Source organism: Schistosoma mansoni, chromosome W (assembly GCF_000237925.1).
Source record: "Schistosoma mansoni strain Puerto Rico chromosome W, complete genome".
Lineage (NCBI taxonomy): Eukaryota > Metazoa > Platyhelminthes > Trematoda > Strigeidida > Schistosomatidae > Schistosoma > Schistosoma mansoni.
This window is the reverse complement of record NC_031502.1, coordinates 33,204,014-33,225,784: the sequence shown is the minus strand read 5'-3', so window position 1 is coordinate 33,225,784 and position 21,771 is coordinate 33,204,014. Positions and strand designations below refer to the sequence as shown.

Sequence of the window (21,771 nt, the reverse complement as noted above, 5' to 3'; positions counted from 1 at the left end):
ATGTCAGACTCAATAGAAACCCATAATCTGGAGGATTTGTCACCAGTGGAGATAGACACTGTTATGACTACGAAATCCCGACTTCCAGAATTTGATCGTAGTGATCCTGAGTTGTGGTTTGCTCAACTAGAGCATTATTTCACGAGACACAATATCAAATCTGAAGGGATTCGCTATAGAGACTTGTGTCCTATCCTTCCTCCTTCAGTCGCCAAAGAAGTCCGTGACTTGATTTTAGATCCACCATCACCACAACCATACACCATCTTAATACGAGAGATAATGAACCGTTTATCATTATCAGATAGTCAAAGAATCCAAAGACTTTTTCAAGGTGAAACACTAGGTGATCGGTCGCCGTCACAGTTTTTGCGTCACCTCCAAGTGTTAATGGGTGATAACACAGTGGGTGAAGCAGTCCTAAAACAAGGATGGATACAAGCTCTCTCATGCTACGTCCAACACTGTTTGGATGCACAAGATCCTGAAACCTCATTATCTCATTTAGCGCGTATAGCCGATAGAATAATGGAGAGAGGTCCTCCAACTGGACCAGGCACAATAAATCACACACAAAAAGTAGAATCAGCAAAAGACCCCGTCATAGAAGGACTCATTGCGAGTGTTAAGAGTCTCACTGAGGCTGTCACCAGAATGCAAATGGGTCATAGAAACAGGAGCAGGTCACCACAACGACCACGATCCAAGTCACAAAACAGGTCACAAATGTCCAGACAACCTGGGCAGTTTTGTTGGTACCACTGGAAGTTTGGTGTCAACTCAACCAAGTGCATGCAACCATGCGCCTGGCCCAAGCATAATTCTAAGACAGCGGGAAACGAGTAACCCCTCCCCAGGTCGCGACGACTGAGGAGGGGCGCCTAAACAGTCGCTTGTTTTATGTTAGGGACAGAAACTCTGGCTTGAATTTCTTGGTGGATACTGGCGCTGCTCTTAGCATCATCCCTCAAAATAAAACTGAGATTAGTCGAGAAACATCATCAATTACACTTCAAGCTGCAAATAAAACTAAAATTGCGACATTTGGGCAGAAAAACTTAACCCTAGATTTGGGGTTCAGGAGGCAATTCCCTTGGGTTTTCACGGTAGCCGACTTAGATCTGGCAATACTGGGGATGGACTTTCTAGAGAGATACGAATTTCTAGTTGACACCAAGAAACGGCGATTAACACTAAAAGAAACTTCGTATTACACAAAAGGCAAAGAAAGTCACATCAGCTCTCTTAACTTCATTCAAACTCCTCCAGTAACAACAGCGAAATTCCAAGATATACTCGCGGAATTTCCAAACTTAACTAAACCAAACCCACAGCCTTCTAAAGACAAACTAAAAGTAAGTCACACTATCAAAACCGAAGGTGCACCGGTTTTTGCAAAACCCAGGAGACTAGCACCAGATAAGCTCAAAATCGCTAGGGCCGAGTTTGATTATATGCTACAACTGGGTATTATCCGTCCCTCTGATAGTCAATGGGCATCCCCTTTGCATATGGTCCCAAAGAGGAATGAAGGCGACTGGCGACCGTGCGGGGATTACAGAGCCCTCAACCGTCAAACCGTACCAGATAGGTACCCAATACCGCATACTCCACACAATTTTTTTTTCGCTTCTTAATCGTATATTCGTTTCCGTTTTGTGGATTACACTGATTTTCACCATTACCTTTGAAGTAGACTCTTCTTTACTTTTTACTTGAGGGCGACTCAAGAGGCAGGTGAGTAAACACCTGATAGCCGGTCTGAGCATGGAAAAATCGTACCTCACCAACATGGTGTTGGGTAGCCCGCTCGCGGCACTTCCTCAGATATTCTTATTCCACATTCTCACACTTTCTCTTGAAAGCACGCAGCAAACCGTCAGCGATAGTTGTAGAAAAGATCACATGCTACAAAATAAGATGACAAGCTAGTAAATGAAGAGACATCCATGGACTATCGTTGAAAGCGTTAGTCGTAACTGATTGTAAGTCAAATAGTGAGCGAGTTGATAATTTCGCCTTGGGATGAGAAATAGAACGAAGGTGTTATCGATAGATAGGTTAATCGAACCGACGTTCCTACGGAAGTCGATTCTAGGGGGAAGCTAATGTAACAGCTCAGGTTGGTTGGTTAAGAGTTGACCCCAAACAACCAAGCATATGCTAAAACAGTATTGTTCAAGTATTCACTCACTTCCTTACTTTTTGTAAGCGTTATATGCCCTACTATCTTATATTGAATGTTGAGAGCCTTTGTTTGTCTGAACAGATAATCCCACGCTCCACTGTGACTGCGCGAAGATCGAAATAAAGGCCTATTCACTACTTCTCTGGTTTCTTCTATCAATAGCACGAGGGTTACCTTAAGGCACGAAAAACTTATATCCCTCTGGGATATCTGAGGCTTTGATAATAGTGCAGGACAAAGTCACCCATTCCATGTCTATTTTCGGTGGCGTATCTCAAAAGGGCTGAAAAGGGTGTAAGAAAAAGAAAGGACGAAAAGCAGAGCAGACAATGTTCACGGTAGACTAGTTAATGCATAACTACTCAGTCTATTTCTCTCTTATTAAGGTACTTATTAAGCAAGGGCATTCTAATTTGTTATAGAAAATAAGTGTACACAAGGTATTTTAGCAAGTTCCGTAGAGTTTAGGAAAATATCGAGCTGACTGTAAAAAAAGGAGACGAAAAGCAGGTACGTAGTGAAGGGAAGAAACGTTAAATATTGAAATAGTTTAATAAGCGTGTCTGCAAAAATAGAATAAGAATAAACGGTAATATATATGTTACCAAATGAAAAAAGTAAATAAATGAAAAAAATCATCACTGCAGTAAGATTTGACGGCAGAATAAGAGTTCGTGAAGTGTTAGTTTAAAATGATTTCATGAAGGTCTTAATTAACTGCAGAGAACAATTCTCGATTATCGGTTAGTACAAGTCATGTATACGTGGTGAAGATAAAATGAATCTGAAAAGTTAATTAAGCGCAACACAAGATAATGTGTTTTAAGTTTTAAACTTTGAATGTTTGAGTATAAGATTTGTGCCAAGGGAAAAGAGAGAGGGAAGAAAAGGAAAGGAAGAAAAGAATAACTTATGTGTCAGGAGACCAATCATGATAGTAATAGTAGTAATAATAAATATGAGCATAAGCGAACTCTGGTATTTAGATGTAAGGAAAAGAAACAAAACGTAATGAATAAGCATACGAACAAAATTTCAAAAGTTACACTTCATTTCTTAGTCAATCAGATAGATATCATACCTTTTTTGTATTAATCATTGATAGTCACACTGATATTCAATGGGTTATATCAACCACTTTCTGACAGAAAGTCATCAAGGAGACTTTTGAATTGGGTAATAGTTTCACCGCAACGGAGATTTACTGAGAGCATGCTCCACATGGTTAAATTGCGAACAGTGGGGAAATTCTGTCATAGGTTTGTGTAGGCCTTCGTAATCGATAGAATATTCCCCTTATTGAGCAGGTTGTTAAATGATACGATAGAGTACAATGGGGTGAGTTCCAAACAGTAAGAAATACTATTCGTAAGCTGGTAGATAAAGACGAGGTTTGATCTAGCGCGCCTGATCTAGACAGGTTCTAACTTGAGTTGTTGACATCTTTGGTGGTGATCCTTGTTGTCGGAATACTTCAAAACAGCCTTAATGTATCTTCTTTGAACACCTTCAACTTCTATCAAGTCATTATACTTGAAACTAATGTAAAATAGAATACCATATTCAACAGCGAGTCCGACACACCTTTATATCACAATAATCTCCATTCGATTTTGGCCATTCTTATCATTGTGAATCCAGTAAATTTTCTTGCTTTGAATACTTGAGAGCAATGTGCTCGGAAAAGTTCAGACTGTTTCTGTACCTCAAACCCGTAATAAACATTATTGAGCCGTTTCAGTATGTGTTTGTGTATAGCAACATTTAGGTTAAGGCTATGGTCAGAGTAGTTAAATTCACTTTTGTCAACATTCAGTGACAGATCTCACAACACAGTCCATTTGTATAATTTGTTTATCTTGGACTACCGCTGAAATATAACTTTCTTTGGTAAAAGAGAATGAATAAACCACTTTTAAATCATCAGCGAGAAGGAAATTTTTACAGTGTTGAGAGAGTGGGTACACGTTATTGATGAAAAAAGAAAGGGTAATGGTCCAATAACACTTCTTTCTATAACCTCACTGGCGACATTCATAGGCGTAAAGTAGCAAGAGCCAAAGCGGATGATTTCGTTGCGTTTCGCTAAAAAGATTTGAGCAAAGACAAATGAGGAGAATTTTGAGAAGTTTGTATGAGACATTGTCAGAAGCTTTACTAAAATTCAAGTACAGAATTATCACTGACTGACCAGCATCTCTTTTATGAGTAATTTGATCAGAAAATTCCAAGCGCGATATGACGCATGAGCGTTTGGTCATAAACCCGTGTTTGGATGTGCTAATCAGGCCAGCTAAAAGTAAAAATGATAATAGCTGTTTGTGGATGTTTTTTCCATGGTTCTCGATGGTACAGATATCAACTTAATGGGCCTATAGTTAACAATATCACTGCATGATCCTATTTTAAATCTAGGACTGATGTTTTCCACAAAGATGGAGGGGCTCCATATTCCATAGATAGGTTGGACAATTTTAAACGGAATAATGGGAGTTATCTACTACCATATCTCAAAAATGATGACGGAATACCGTCCGGTTCATTGTCATAAGACATAATTCAGGGTAGCTATGGCCCGTTTGATATTGGTGGATGTGAAATCAATCTTGCATAGTGTTATAACGTTCTTTTCCCTTTTACACGTATGTGGGACGTCGATTTACCTTAGATGAATATCCCCCAGCGTCTACTCTACAGGAACCCAACGCAACTCATATGAAGAATACGTGATTAGCCTAACTAGAACGTAAATATATTTCCACACCGAAACCCGACACAATCAAACGACAATGAATAATCAATAATAATGAGTAATAAGGATAGGGAAATATATAATTGAGATCGTGAGTCAATTGAAGCTAGACCACAATGGAAAACCTGGAAGCACTGAACGACCGTTCCGTCCTATTATGGGACTCCTCAGCAGTGCTCATCCACGATCCCGCACTCGCGAGATTCGAACCCAGGACCTACCAGTTGCTCAATTTCGTGGATCAGTTGAAGTTAGACATTAACACCGTTGGATGCCGGCTCGGTGGTCTATCGGTTAAGGGCTCTGGCTCGAAACTGGTAGGTCCTGGGTTGGAATCTCGCGAGTGCGGGATCGTGGATGCGCACTGCTGAGGAGTCCCAATAAGAAGAAAACGGGCCCGTTCAGTGGCGTTCAGTGCTTCCAGGTTTTCCATTGTGGTCTAGCTTCAATTGACTCACGATCTCAACTCTATAAAATTATTAAAATCTCCACAAAACCCCTTCTGAAAATATATAATTCATCTGACACTTGTTAGACTATCTACGTGTCTGACTAGGCAGACAACTAATCATTGTCATTCTTGCCCACATATCAGATATATATCCAGATGTCAATATTGGAATGTATTGATAGAAGTTTGAGTTTCAGTGTTGTAGCATAAGGGGAAATGCTTACTGAATAGTTAACAGATGGTATCAGGTTCGTAAACAGAGCTTCCGTTAACTATGAAGAATTTGATTGTGACAAGAGAATTCCTCGCTCTTACTAGTCATTGACAAACACTGTGACCTCAATCATTCAGTTCTGTTTGCGTGGACGAGTAAAGAGGTGAAGGGCAACGTGAAGTAGATATCGGATACGTTTTCTGATATTATGGTGAATAAATCTCACACACAAACGTTCGTCATAGACTGCGAGCAAGCTCATCTGATGGGTTTCAGTATGACATATATACATGCCAAAATTCTACTGTGCAAAGCTTTTCTAGAGAAGATAAATGAAACTGAAAGTATTCTCGGTCTTTACTCAGGCCCGGTAGCCTTTAGACGAGTCATATTTTGGTCAACTAGTGCCAACGGAAAGTGTATACTCAATGTTTATTGTACAGCTTTGGTCATTGTTCACGATTCACTTCACGTTCAGACAGGTGCTTCTCGGTTGAGCTGGCAACAGTAGCTATTCTGGAAGGATATGTGCGCTGCGACTCACAATGTACATGCGATGGCCCTTGTGAACTGTACAAACAAATGCGTGGAATCACCCAGTCGTCAACTTAAGAGGTTCCTGGTAAGTTACATATATGTATAGTGGGGGTGAATGGATTGAATGTGAAGATAACCCGAAAGAAAGATAACGAAGAAGTAACGGGATCTACCAGAGCTTGTCGTTAAGACCTTCTACCGAGTTTGCTCGATCTATTCCGGAGTCTAAATTGATTCAAAGGGAAAATGTTTTACATAGTTGACGGAAATATACCAGGTTCATCTGAAGTAGGAAACGCAGTTATATGTTTTTTGAGGATGAACAAATGCAGTACGAGGTGAACTACATGTTTGGCGAATGCAACTGCAGAACCTTCTAGATAAACTACCACCCATATCGCCATCTGTTGGCTGACCATTTGAGAAGACTTAGATTTATTGGTGAGTGCTGTAGTTGTTTAAAAATTTCGAAGTACTAGCTAAAAAGTTACTTGGTCACTGTAGATGACAGTTGGCACTAGATGCGTCTGTCAGCAGGTTGGTGACTTTCCTACACGAACGAAGCACTTCCTGTGCAACATCCAGTGTATTCGTTTGAATAGTCATAGAATGTTCCGGACACTTGGAGGTCGGTAAACCACCAAAAAGACCTTTAGAAGGTTTACAGACATAATACAAGGATCTTCAACATGTTAGTAGAAAATATGTTTTCCCCGTAAAATGTACTTTTTTCTATAGGTTTAATGACAATCAACTTCGAAAACGACGTCCTACTACAGATTACTCTTGTTGTAAAAAGTTGCGTACAAACAGGATATTTCAGAGTCTTGATGCATTCAATTGCTTTCGTTTCAAAGCAACAGGTGATTATACTGCAGCAATAAATCATGATAACGTTTGTTGACTTAACGCATCGTGATAAACATTGTGTATAATAAGCTTTTCGTGGAATATTGGCTGCTTCTTCATACTTGCGGCAATACATATTAGTAGACCGGCAATGTCAAGGGATATAAATGTTTATATCAGTTTTATCTCTTGCCAACTTGGGTCTTACAGTGTAATTATGAAATCCAATACTTTTGTAGTCAACAGTATGTTTCCAGGACTCCACATTAAGTTCTAGTCAACCGTGTATCAACTTACCTTACGTGGTAACTTTTTTATGTGTCCCAAAATTACTGCAACATAACGTATTTATTCCATGTGTTTTCTTAACCCTAACATATGGAATTTAAGTCAATAGGACTGTTTTAAAAGATGACTTGTCATCTTTTGAACAGTATCCCACTGTAAATGACTTTCAAATAAGTCAAGTGTTAATTATCTCATATAATTTAGAAGAAATCTAGGTACTAAGCTCAGCACAAGAAACTAGAAGTTGTATATCTCATTACTGAAGATAAGCTTACTACATTTTCGTTAACGTTTTTGAAAATACATCTAGTTCCCTAAACATAACGATCTTTTCCAGCCGGAGAGGTCAATTGATATAGCACATGATTCCATGGTATCTCCTGATCAGACATCTAATTCACTCTACACTACGGTTAAATGGACTGTACGTGTAAACATCGAAGTAACAAGGTTAATATTTTCTAACCACCCTTGGAAAATTGCCTGTTCTTGTTTAAAATGATTTTTAACACTACGACACGTTTATGTCCTGCGCTAATATCTCGCAACTCAGAGTTTAGTAGTGTAAACCATACTCTTCTAATTTATGTAAAAGGACTAGTTTCGCATTTGGAGCCTTATTGATATTGACCCAAGGATCTTCGATAACACTAAACTGTGTCATCTCCTTAAAATGATTAGAATTTCCAAACTGAATTTCGTGCGAAACACAAATCACTGTACAAATGTATTTTAATTCCTTAAATAGAGTTCATACCATGTAATTAAGTGCATACATATCAAACTTCGGCTATAACGGTGTGGATGCATTAAAAGAAATACTGGTTACAGTTTTCCTGTTGTGAACTTAATATCAAGTGTGTCCTCATTCCCCATTTGAGTACTGAAAGACATAAACTCTGGGCAAGTCATTTATTCTCGGATCTCAATAAATCTGTACTTCGTTTAATTGAATGCCGTGCATTTGACTGAAGCCAAAGCCCACACATATACGGCTGAACACCATTTATAAAACAGCTGCTTGTCAGCGTGAGAGTTTTTATCAAATAACCCACGTTTATTGTGGCTATGGAGAGTCGAAAAACAATCAAATTCATCTGAGGCTCTGTGTCATCCATAGACTTCATTATTACTCTGAATATAAGATCAACAGTGAAGTCATGATTCATATATAAAACTGGTCACAAATTTGAGTAATAGAAGTAATGCACTTCAACTTTGACCTGTTGTGAAACTTCAAAAATATCCACAGAAACACCACGGAGTGACTTCCAACGTATCCCTGAAACGGTAGTTCGAAAGTCGTTATTTCTTAGCTGTGAAAAGCGTTTTCGACGTCCCGCGTCAAATTTTGTAATGCTTGGGTTGTTTTATAGCTTATGTCCCAACTACTAGTAGTCTGACACAATTGTTGTCCATCATTTAGGAGAATTTTATGTCGACTCAGATCTGGTCATCCTCATCAGTCAAAACTCAAACGAGTGACTACTCAAATATAAGAACACCCCAAATCCATGGAATCCGATAACCAACCAAACAACTCACCGCGATTCAATACGGAATGACTGCTGCATACCAAACTGTTGGATGTAAATGAAATGAAACGACGGGTGGCTTTAAAGGCACTATACGATTTTACTGTCCCCTTTTATATTGTGTCGAGACATCTGCGGCTGTTGTTAACCAGAAAGTTGTATTCATGCTAAATTTCATCCTAATATGTCGCACATATGTGGTGATGCACACTTACAACTTTCTAAAGCAGTAGTTAATGTTATATATATATATATATATATATATATAACACCTTACAAAGAGGATCAACGTTTTGTCTTTTGTTTGTAGAACACTGCTGAGGAATGTGTGATTGAAAATTAACTATTAGACCAACAACTATATCGCAATGATAAAGATTATGAGTAAACAAATTATTTATGACGGTTAGAAGTATTCAAATTACTGTATTTACTAAGGATTCCCGATAAAGTACAATTTACAGCAAGTGGAACTAGATGAACACAAATGAACATATACTTGGAATCCGAATTCAGCGGGCAATCAAGTACAAAAGAATCATTAGTTTGTACAAACTGGAAGATCCAAACTCTAGTTCCAACTAGGTTCGGATTGCTGAATAACTGGCAAGTAAAAGTAGAGACACGCGCACACTCCAATCGAAATCAGAACGAGATGATTGGGGCAATAACGGTTCTGAAATTCATCATATATACAAATTTTCCTAAACAAATATTACCACACAGTTATTCAACCAACAATTAATCACAAAATAATCAATCTAAATTACAATAAATAGCAAACTGATAAAAAAAAATTACCGAACACAACAAAAGGTAAGTGTTATTCCATCCTTTTTGGATAGATCAAGTAAAAATTCCGTTTGAGAGGTTCAATCCTGGCAACACCACTTAGCGTGATGTTTTTACACGCACTAAGCCGAGGCAAACTACCGGAAATTTGGAAGCTGGCTCACATCACACCAATTTTCAAAGAAGGTCGACGCAGCGAACCCTCAAGCTACCGACCGGTGGCCCTATACCGTCTAAAATTATAGAGTCCCTGATATGAGATGGCATACAAGACTACTTATTATCCCTAAAGTTTTTCTCACCCCAACAGCATGGTCACTCTTACATAACCAACCTGCTGACTGCGGTGGACAGATGGACAAGCATCCATGATCGTAAGGGGAAGGTTGACATTATTTACCTTGATTTCTCAAAAGCTTTTGATAGAGTCAACCATATAGTCTTATCAATAAGCTTAGACGATTGGGTATCAAACCACCTCTAATTGACTGGCCCAATTCATTTCTAGAAGACCGACATTTTAAGGTCAGGGTTAACTTCACTTCCTCTCAGGCTATGGAATGTCTTAGTGTGGTCCCCCAGGGCTCAATACCAAGACCTCTTCTCTTCTTGATCTACATAAACGATCTTCCACAAAAAGTTTTGTCTGACTTATTGCATTTTGCTGATGATGTGAAACTTTGGAGAGAGATACGTAACCATAAGGATATACTAGCACTTCATGAGAATGTGACTTGACTTCAGTGTTGGGCAGGCGGCAACGGACTGACTTTAGCACATCAAAGTGCAAAGTAGTCCATCTGCGACATATTGCAGACTACAGTTGCAACTTAGGAAACTCCTCTCTAGAAGTTTCTCAAGTCGAAAAAGATGTAGGAGTGTTGGTAACCTATGACTTGAAGTCGTACGCTAACTGTGACAAAAATGCCTTTCAAGCAAACATTGCACTGGTAACATTGAAGCGCATTTTTGGCCAGTTTGACGGCAGAACTTTCCACATAATCTTCAACAGTTTTTTTGTCCCCATTTAGAGTACGGAAACATAGTATTTCCTCCCTCCAAAAGGATAAAAACACTCTGGAGCGGTGAGCCACGAAATCAGCTGGGGGACTCAAACCCAAACCTTACGAAGAGCGCCTCCAATCACTTGACCTTTACCCGTTAGAGTACAGGCGTCTTAGAATCGACCTTCTTATGACTTACAGTATCCTTAACACTTCTGGTCGTCCCTTTAAACATCGACTTAAGCTTAGTCACAATACTAACCTAAGGGGAAACACTCAGAAACGAGAGACTCAGCATAGCAGAACAGACTGTAGACACAACTCCTACTCCTTGAGAGTAGTCAAATGCTGGAATTTGCTGCCGAGCTAGTCCAAGCGACTTCCCAAGAGTCCTTTAAGAAGAAACATGACCTATTCTTAAGGACTAAGGATAACATCGGATTATGATACACCGATTTCTTTTTTCTCTCTATTATCGTTAATATACTTAGGTTCCTGTCTGGAGGTATTGGTGATCTACTGCTACTAGACACGGAAGCCTGTTAAGCGAAAGCTTCTTCTATTCCGTCCACAACCATTTAAAATCCACCTTTGAACACTTATTGAACTTTCGACAACTGTTTGGATTGATTTCAAACGTTCGGTACGCTTTCTTCAAATTGGAGTCAGAATAAGTTGAGAAAATCTTTTTGTGTTCTATCATCTCATAAGAATTCCAAGTCAGCATTGTGTAATCAATGTCAGGAGCCAGTAAAATATTGGCCACTGCCAATATCGGCTTGCATGTCTTCAAAATGTTGTGTTATCTCAGCTCCTCATACAATGCATACTATTTCCCGACTAATTGGTTGGATAGAGGTGGTCAGTCCCTGACATGACACCGAATATGTCGTCAGCCAACAATCAATCACAAGTTTCTGAATAGATTGCCAACGATCATGTAACTTATTGATTTGATGGGTTAGCATACATGACTCATAATAAAATTAATAAGTACATACTACAAAGAAAAATGTACTTTATTAGACCGAATAATTAAAAAATCAGTAAATCTAGCATATTGTTGACAGAGAATGTCTGTAATACATATGGTAAGTGAATATGGCATCAGCGTTCTGTTATAATTTGTGACCTATGATTCAAGACAGGTATAAACGTCTACTCAGAAAGAAACGAATTCACAGCCTCACCGACTGGGTGGCACTCCAGTTCACATAAAATTTTTACAACCTAACCACTTCAATCGTAGAAATGTTACATGCTGAAGGATAAACGCACTCATCAACTAATAAATTTAAGGGAGTTCTAGGAAGAGCTCAAATCATCTTTGACTTAACTAGTACATATAATCGTGTTCAAACAAGTCTACGTACACTTAAAATCCATAATACACGCGATAACCTTAACTGCATTCTAGTTAGACACTAGGTCGGTCACAACGCAGAAACCGTGCTCTGGTTTCTAAAAGATTACAAAGAGACACTTCAGGTTAGTCGACGACTGGGAGTAAATATTTAAAAGAAATAAAGGGTTGGACTGACTATACCTCTTTTATAGATCACTACTATGCTGAAAAAGAACGAGACATAGCTAATGATTACTTACACCGATGTACAGGAAGCGATTTAACTCCTTGTTTGATAAATCTAATTTCATGATGGGATGTAAGAGACCCCCGAAAAGACCAACGGTTCCTAAACCTCTAACTTAATGTATTGTTTAGAATTTGTGAGAAATCTTGACTGGTGTTTCAATGTACAAATTCGAGAGCTGTGCAACATTTGAAACGAAAAAATCCCTAACATGACCATACCCCACAAATTGCAACATCACGAACAAACGCCAACCACGAGACTAAACAATTGCAGCTATGTGCTATATAATGTTCGTAACATTTATGAAGACTGGAGCCATCAATGAGCAGATCTCAACGGGTCATCAGCTACCCAAAGGATTAGGTATATTGAATGTCACGATATACTAACAGTAGGGAAGTAATGGACAAAACATCTTACAGATTGAATGAACTGACTCCAAATCGTTTGCAATGGAGCAGATACATCCATTTTTTGAAATTCTAAACTCCTCGTGGCTTATTTGTTTTTATTGAACTAAATTATACTTTCTTCTCGAATTATATCTTCGACACATAATCTCTCTTATCGCCACTGACACGGTCTCTACCATTCCAGATTTTGACCTGACAATTTCATCGCTATGGCAACTCGAACTGACACACATACGTACGGGATACGTTGTGACTGACCGGACATAGTGTGGTCTACTTATATCCATATAAGTAGCATATGGTGTTGGTCAGACATAGAATGTATTTTAGCAGAAGACCGATGAGGAGAGAACTGAAACGAAGTGCAATCGATAGGAAAATGCACGAACAATGGAATTAGAAAAGAAACAGTGAAGATCGAGACTATTGGTTGTTAATTTGCAAATTAACTGTCCATTGTATGGTTTTCAGAATTTACTGAGATAGTCTGTAATTTTAGCTTAAATACATTCGATTGTCCCCAGTCGTGTTCTGTTCACTACAATAGTACCAGAGGGTTCAAAATCTCTAGAGGTTCAGAAAACGCTCAGTGATATAATAGATTTTTTTCAGAAATATATGGAAAAATGAAGGGACCAAGTATCACGCTCTGATAGGATAATTACTTACGTCGTGACTCTATCTAGTATTTTTGGAGACACATAAATGTTTATGAATACAATGGACTCTCTGCGCATAACCTTGGAGTTTTTACTCGTATTTCGAGCCTCTTCTTTACTGTTCCAGTTGAAGTGTAAAAACAAACTAGGGTTATAGGAAGAAGCTAGGCAGTCAGTAGTAAGCGTCCCAGTAATAGATTTATCATATATTTTTTAAAAATTCTTAGTCAATTTCATTACGAATAAACAATCGGTCCCTCAAAGTTATTAAAATGGATTTTCTGTCAATATATAGAAAAAAGCAAAAAGCTATATTCTATGATTCAGGAATTTATACAATTTTTGAATGTCATCATTTTACGAAGTTTTTATGGTTACACTGAGATGAAGTGTTAAAAAATGCAAGAAAATGGTGTATATAGAAGAAATACAAATTACCTAAAACTATTAAGCCAGTAAACATAGTCTTACTGAGCCAATATTGAAGAGGAATCAAAAGTGCAAGTAAGATGGGGAGTGGGTATTACAGTAACTTTATTGGTAGATATATCAAAAATAGCAACAAACTATATCGAATGGCGAAATAATATAACGAGTAATGTACAAACTAGAATTGTTCAACAAAACAAAAAAGAGAGTAACACATTGGTATTTCACTGGATAGATAGATTCAGTACCTGAAAAGGTCAAACAATCTGAGATTAGACAGTTGTTAGAAACAAACCTTTAAAATACAATAAACAAATGATGATTTGTAGTGACCAGTAACAATAAATTCATCAGGCAAGGAAGTAGCTGAATCCATTTACATTACAAACATGGTTGCGAGGTGCTCATTGTTGACAAGAGTTATAAATTAAAACATCAAAAATGGAAAAAGAAACTAAAAAACACCAAACAATCCTTTGATTTCAACCAATCCATGATATTGCGTGCCCGTCCAGTATTGTCTTCAGTGAGCAACTGCCTCACAACAGATACGGCAGTTACTCACTGAAGACAGTGGTGAACGGGCACGCAATATTTATGATTGGTTGAAGTTAGCCAATAACACCGTTGAATGTCGGCTCAGTGGCCTAGAAGTTAAGCGTTCGCGCGCGAGACCGAAGGTCCTGGGTCCGAGTCCCACGTGCGTAATCGTGGATGTGCACTGCTGAGCAGTTCCATACTAGGATGAAACGGTCGTCCAGTGCTTACAGGTTTTCAACGGCAGTCTAGCATTTATCCATCCATGATATCAATCTAAACACAACAATCTCCACAACCCTACACTGAAAATCCTTTGATTACCACACGATGACTGCAGTTACACATACAACATTTCACACTTAAATGCTTCAAAAAATAAATCTTTTATCAGTTATGATAGTACAACTGCAAGGTCATATGATAAAGTTTGGGAAAACTAGTGCACTTTTAGCGATCAAATAGCCACATGATTGTTTATTTTTGACAAATAACATAAGTGAGTAACCGACAAACTATAAATATTAAACACAAGAGAGGATTATAGAGAACGTATATGTGATACAGTTTTATATAGGGTAATACAAATCACACACAGTAGCATCTTTCCTATGTATTGACAAAATCTATTGTGGATACTTTTACTAAATTTTTCAAGTTATCTAGTAACCAGGTATATTTCTTCTAATAAAATCAGCAAGAGAGTGCAATTAATGATCCATTCAACCATTTGTATTGACTGATTATAAATAAATAGGTTACTCAAAAAATACATGTCGTCGACAGATAAACAGGAACGAAAAGATAAATCTACCTCTTGACAATTTAGATAACTATCATGAATACTACACTTTGTGGCTGCAAATATCAGTTATCTGTGGCTAGATAATAAACCTTTCTGATAGTTACTGAACATCATGCTGGTTGTCTGAAGGGAACACCTTACTGCCGTCACGCTTCTGTACAGGCAGCAGTACGACATCGCCCTTGGACCTTGGGTTTTCTGCTTTTAGTTTTACTGACCTTCAACCGGCCTGTCTGGCATGGTAGGACCTTAAGGAACGATTATTCCAGCCAGTATAGCTCGATTGGTTCATCACGAGAGGCGAATCCGACCAACACGTCAAGGCAGCAGCAACGGTCGGACGGATACATCCAGAAAAATCAAAATTGCTAGCCATATCATTTCAAGAATGATTCAGAAAAATAACAGAGGTGTCTACAATTTCACCATACAGAAGTTAAATGCACAACCTTAAATTCACAGAAATTTAGTCTGGGATATCTTTGCTATTGCATCCTGAGTGTTAAAGTATCAATATTATAAATAATATAAAGAATAATAAAACAAGACGTACTTGGATAACAGGAGAAAAATCCGCAACTATGATACGATCAAGATGTGTCCCTTCAAAAGCACTAACTTTTTCGCCATGGAATACATTGTAACCTGTAACTTCTGATCCTAGTGTCCAGATGAATACATTTTGATCATTGCCACCACTGATTAAGAATGAATCCTTAAAGATTGAAAGCGAATACAACATAACATAGATAACTTCCATTTTCACGATTAAGTGCTTTAACTAAGTGACTCAGCCGCGCTACGATGTTTAGAATTTTGAAATGACTGTTTAATTAGTCCGTTGAAGGCTCCGTTTTACAATTCTCAGTCAGGGTTTAGGATGTTTATCTCTTTGAATACTAAGTTTAATATTTATTAATTATAACCATTCTAGCACTTATCTAATCAACAGTACTGTCTGTGAACACAGCACAGATGATTATAGCAAGGTTATGTTAAACGGTCTAGGGGAGGTCAATCTTATTCTCCACAGGCCGTTTTAGAAACTTCACCAGAAACAACAGCCATTTTGCAGATTTACTGAACAAATGATGTACGTTTGGAATAAATATGAATACTCAGCTTATAAGTCATTTTATCTCCGGCATATTTGGTTGCTTATTGAAGAATTTAATAGTGGTACACGATTATACGTAATCAGATGTACCGCTCATTTACATTAAAAAATTGGTAGTGTGAAGTGGCTACAAACCTATTTAGTTTCCAAAAATATTCTTCTAGAAATTAACATGAATTCTACGATCAAAAACATCTAAAAATACATAAGTTTAATGCAATACCAATATAATCAGTTTAATTAAAATCTCCATTAAAAAAAACATGACACATAGGATTACTGCTAAGTCATTCTATATAGAGGAGCTGGTTATATTTATCGAAAATGGTAACTAAAATGTGGCACTACCGATAATCACTTTGAGCTGTACTTGTTATGAAAAGGTATGCCAATACTACCGTAAAAATCATTTATCCGTTATTATGAAATTAAACGTTAAATTACAATGAGGACTTGAATAGATAGAAAACACAAAATCCAAGCTTACATCAATGAAATGAAGAGCCGATACCCCACGCGTGTGACCATAGAGTGACTCTAAATGGTTCAAACGCTTGCCATCACCCGCGAATAGTTCGATAGTGCTACTTTCAAGTCCAGCAGCCACAAAATCTCCAGACGCTGAACAGGCAACAGAGTGAACCATTGGAGGATTAATTGGCAATCCAGATCTCCAAGTTACATGATTTGATGACATGCGTTGATTTGAAACATGTGGTTGCTCCTGTAAAACAATAGTTGACTGGTGAAATATCCGAACACTGGAAATATTATCAATAGTAAGCCGATAGGAAACGGAATAATTAGAAATTTATACTAGACATAACATGGAGGTACAGAAAGGCAATAATACTAACAATGTAACCGGGTAGTCACATAGGACTTTAAACACCAGCACAAGGGGGCACCAAATACATATGCGCCACACAGTAACAATGAGGTTGTGAAGAGATAGAGAATGGTGATTTTAATAAAAAGAGAGGTGACAATGAACAGAAATCAGTATATGAGAGTCAAGTAATAATAATAAATAACAATGGGAGCAGTTCAGTTAGCAAAAATGTAACCAGAAAGAATTCTCTCTTGTCAGAAAAGCTACGCCCACTTTTATGAAGGAAGTAAAAGGAAATTAGAGCAGGATTGCCACCGCTTTTTATTCTGAACCATGTCTGATAACGTCTCTAGCCACTGTTGCATCACCTCCAAGACCCCAACAAGGGAGTCGTGAAGGACCAACATAAACCAGTCCTGTACAGTCTTCTTCCAAGCCACGACACCACGTCATACACTGACCACCTCTCCGCTTTTTCTAACCGGCCCCAGCGTCAGCGAATAATGCACGACATGGAATCCTCTGGGACGACATTCGTAGGACATGTCGGACCCACCGAAGTTGATGTTTCAAGATAGTGACACCAATTGAATTATTGTCGTTGTGCCCGAGCACATGATGGTGGACCTCTGCATTACTAACAAAGTGTTGCCACTGGATGTCAGTAATCCTTCGGAGGCAACGGTGATCAAACAGTGAGTCGTCAAAGTCCTCAAATCGGAGGGGCCAGGTTTCACAAGAATAGGGCAAAACTACTCTCACTGAAGCGTTGTAGATCCGACCTTTCAGACACAGACTAACATCACGAAGGCGCCAACAGTGGCCCAGGTTGGCATAAGCCGCGTGAATTGATTTCATCACTCACGCCAGCACCAACACTGACGCAGACACCCAGAGTGACTGAAGGTTTAGGATCCTGGCAGTCTTGTAAAATTATTTGCACTTCAAAGGTGAAAAGCACATACCATATCTACGGACACTGATTGCTAACTGATCAAGTGCAGATTGCATGGCTAGGGTATCATCGCACAGTAGGGCAATGTCATCCGCATACTCAAGATCGAAAGGACTTTTTTCAGGCAACAGATCCACATTACCATTACATCTATCAGAACTGTTTTCAGAACATCGTTGATAGAAAAGTTGAGGGGAAATAGTGAGATTGGGCAACCCCGCCCAATCCCACTGCTTGAATGGAACAATAAAGCAACCGTCTTCGGCTTGCTAAATAACCATTCAGATTTAAAACCTCGCAAATCCAGGGTATCAAAAACAACAAGGAGGAGGTCTAATGAGCCTAAATTCTAGTTACCAACACTTACTTACGCCTGTTACCCTTTGTGGAGTAGCATAGGCCGCCCACCAGCATTCTCTATTCAATACTGTCCTGGGCAATCCTTTTCCGTTGTTTGCGATGGTTATTCATCCTTTCCATGTCTGCTTCCAATTCCCGACACAGTGTGTTCTTTGGCTTTCCTCTTTTTCGTTTCCTTTCAGGACCCCAAGTTGGTGCTAGTGTCGTGATGCAGTTTGAGGATTTCTTCAATGTGTGTCCTGTCTAATACTTGCGTCTTTTCCTAGTTTCCTTCTCAGTTGGAAGCTGGTTTGTTCTCTTTCACAGTAGTTTGTTGCTGACGGTATCCGGTCGGTGGACGTTGAGTATCCTGAGCAGACAACTGTTTAGAAATACTTGTACTTTTTGATGATGGTTGTGTTAGTTTTTCAAGTTTCAGCTCTGTACAGTAGGACTGTTTTGACGTTCGTATTGAAGATGCTGACTTTGATGTTGGCCGACAGTTGTTTTGAGTTCCATATTTTTTTCAACTGTAGGAGCACGGCTTCTGCTCTGCAAATCCTTGCCTTCCCATCTGCATCAGATTATCCTGTAGCTTTTGTAGGGTTACTGCAGGTTCCAAGCTTCGGTAAGGGAGGGTTGAGTATGGGGTCAGCAACCCCATCCAGCAGAAAATAACCTTTCTTAAGAAATGCTAGCCATAAGAAACAGTTTAAACCACTTAAACTCTGCCCCAGAAGTTGAAGGATCTTCATTTAGAATTATGACGCCTTATAGTGAAAGCCGAGAATCTTTGGATTTCACGAGGCAGTTGCCCCTTCTAACAACCAGATCAACAATTAGTATAATTGTCTACACTGAAATGTCATCAAATGAGTTTCCACTCCCTAAAATAATGGAAGCATACTGATAAGATGACTTTAGGAGAAACAGGATATCACTACGAATGAATTTATCAATTAATTTGGATGATTTGCTAAAAAGATACAGGTAGCTTTTTCGAATCATTTTTAAAGTCGAGAAATGATGTTAACTTGTAGTTATACATTTTCGATAAGAGTAACTATTTGAACAACGTCAAACTGAGAAGTGATTGTATAGATTCAAGGGTCGTAGGAAAAAAAACACGGTCGATTAGTAGTAGTGGATAAGTGTGCACAGATATCAAGGAAAACTGTCCGGGTTTTGTGAGACAGGTGATTAACCCACACATTTAAAGTAAATAGAGACACTTATAGACACATTTGAAAGCTGAGGTGGTTTTTTGGTTAAATGACTCGACCTAAAACCGGGAAGACATGTAGTATCACCATCTCCTATTCAAAGTATGGCTTAAATCCAAGTACCTGTACACAGTAAGACAATTACATTAAAAGTTGCCTGATGTCTGTATCTCAACTGATATAAGGCAAGCCAGTTTATGACGGATAAGTTACAGATATCCTTTGATATAGAAACTTAACCTTATGACTTAGAAAAAATACATAGTATTTCGATAATTTTCCCATCTGCTTTATAAGAAAATAGGAGCTGTATCTCAGTTAACGTACATTTTTGTCAGGTTCTACGCTGATTATTATTTGACTGGAGGTCCATCCTTTACTTAAGGATGCTGATTCAATGAGAGTATCATCATTTATAAATGAGAAAATTTCTTCTAGGTAGATGATTTTAAGGAATCAGAAGTAACGCTGATGTTAGAAGATACGACTATTGGTTGCTATGCTCCTTAAAAGTGGGTAAAAGCATATTAAAACATGATTAGTTTTGTAATAAATTAATTTTAAGTTTAGAGAGTAGCAATCTGAACAGGTTATGCTGTAATGGCAACCCTATACACATATACGTCAAAGTGATTGATTGTATTTATTCAAACAGTAACATCTCACAAAGAAGCAATTACAGACTACCAGGCTAACATTAACCATTTGATCAGGAAACTTACTAGTCATGGATCTTCTGAAGGAGCGAGAGGGGGAAATAAGGACAATACTAATCAGTGACACCAGATGTAGCTCAGTGGTTTAGCAAATCTTTCAACTCTAAACAGTAGGACTGATGACAAAGGTGATTTTAAATCTTCAACCATAGTGCAACCGTTTTATTCTTAAACTATCCAAAATATACTCATGCTATTTGTCATCATTTTTGTACTGAGTTAGCCATCATCCAGTCGTTAGGACGAGTATATAGAATAAGAGCGAACAACTATTGAGTAATAGCACAGAAGGCACAACGTATCGATATACATGTGAGTACCAAAATGTCATCAAAGAGAAATTTACGGCCGCTGACTGCTAGTTATTACGATATTAACTCGTGATAAGACAGGGTATGACTTACATGTCGTTCTGTGTGACGGCTTCGCGAATACGAATGGTCGCCTTACTTGTGAAGTGCTCATCATCACTCAAAACAGAGTGTTTTTTTCTGGATTCAGAACCAATCCCAGAGGATGGACTTAAGGAACTACTATCAGCGATAATTTGAGAATGTCCGGCTGCATAAGTAGCTCCGAAGTCTGTGTCATCTGAATTATCATAGTCGATTTCCACATTGTCATTACTACTTGTGCTTGATCCATGGCGCCAGTCTGAATCAGTTGGTAAGGACTGTAAGAACTCTTCAGGACTTTCAACGATCTCATCCATTTCAAAAATGATTACACCGAGACCAGAGCCTTTCCAGTCAGAGACAATAACTCTGCAATCAAGGCCACCACTAATCAATTGCCATGTTCGGCCAGGACGAAATTTAGCTGAAGAACATATGTTATCATGTTTCTTAAGAGTACGCGTAACCTGGCCATTATTCACGTCAATAATTTGAACAGCTCCAGAATCATCTGCAGACGAAAGACGATGCTCATCTCCAGAAAAGTCAATTGAGTTGATTTCATCATCATTAACCTAGAGTGAAATGGTTAGGTACAGCTAAAAAAAACTTAACTTACCTCCCAAGTAACAACCGGCTCAGTCATACGACGAATATCCCATGAGACGATTTGCTGACCATATGCGCTGTACAGAATATGCGATCTTGCCGCACTAAACTTGAGACTAGAACAGTGATCTAATCTTGGGGCACAGAGAACGGGAAATTGACTTTGATCCAAAGACCAGAGGTATGTATTTCCGTCCTCTCCTCCAGAAGCTAAAAGATTATCAGAGAGTGACAATGCTGTCACTGAATCTGTGTGTCCTACAGCAGAAGCAAGAGGATTAGGGGTCATCAGACTGCACTAAGAACACAAAACACTAGTGAGTAGTTTGTGACAAACAAGGGAGTTTGCGGTGATGGAAGATATAGAAAGATGGATGATTCCCAAGTGAATCCCAAGTCCTTAAAAACACTTTAGATATGCATTTTGACATACTTTTCTCTAAATTCTGAGGCGGCTTCTATTTCCTTTAAAGTCCCAGATAGACCGACAACTCCTATGCACACAGCAATGAAGGAGAGAAATATCTGGACAATAAT

At 38.5% G+C, this 21,771-nt stretch overlaps 3 protein-coding genes across 3 annotated transcripts, besides 1 other annotated feature; 1 reads left to right on the top strand and 2 right to left on the bottom strand.

Annotated features, from left to right (window-relative positions):
* Nucleotides 1–846, top strand: Smp_132110 (hypothetical protein; the record flags this gene model as incomplete). Its single annotated transcript, XM_018789434.1, has 1 exon — nucleotides 1–846. The coding sequence occupies one exon, from the start codon at nucleotides 1–3 to the stop codon at nucleotides 844–846; it is 846 nt and encodes a 281-aa protein (XP_018654878.1).
* Nucleotides 847–13,786: 12,940 nt separating this feature from the next.
* Nucleotides 13,787–13,864: a sequence feature (Short protein (Smp_198470, CCD82290.1) was converted to a misc_feature.).
* Nucleotides 13,865–15,550: 1,686 nt separating this feature from the next.
* On the bottom strand, nucleotides 15,551–15,808 carry Smp_182140 (hypothetical protein; the record flags this gene model as incomplete). The annotated part of the gene is made up of 1 exon (XM_018789433.1): nucleotides 15,551–15,808. The coding sequence occupies one exon, from the start codon at nucleotides 15,806–15,808 to the stop codon at nucleotides 15,551–15,553; it is 258 nt and encodes an 85-aa protein (XP_018654877.1).
* A 593-nt stretch (nucleotides 15,809–16,401) lies between these two features.
* Nucleotides 16,402–21,523, bottom strand: Smp_132090 (putative wd40 protein; the record flags this gene model as incomplete). The annotated part of the gene is made up of 5 exons (XM_018789432.1): nucleotides 16,402–16,413; nucleotides 16,653–16,889; nucleotides 19,842–19,948; nucleotides 20,765–21,200; nucleotides 21,245–21,523. 5 exons carry the CDS (start codon nucleotides 21,521–21,523, stop codon nucleotides 16,402–16,404), a joined length of 1,071 nt encoding a protein of 356 aa, XP_018654876.1.
* Nucleotides 21,524–21,771: the final 248 nt, after the last annotated feature.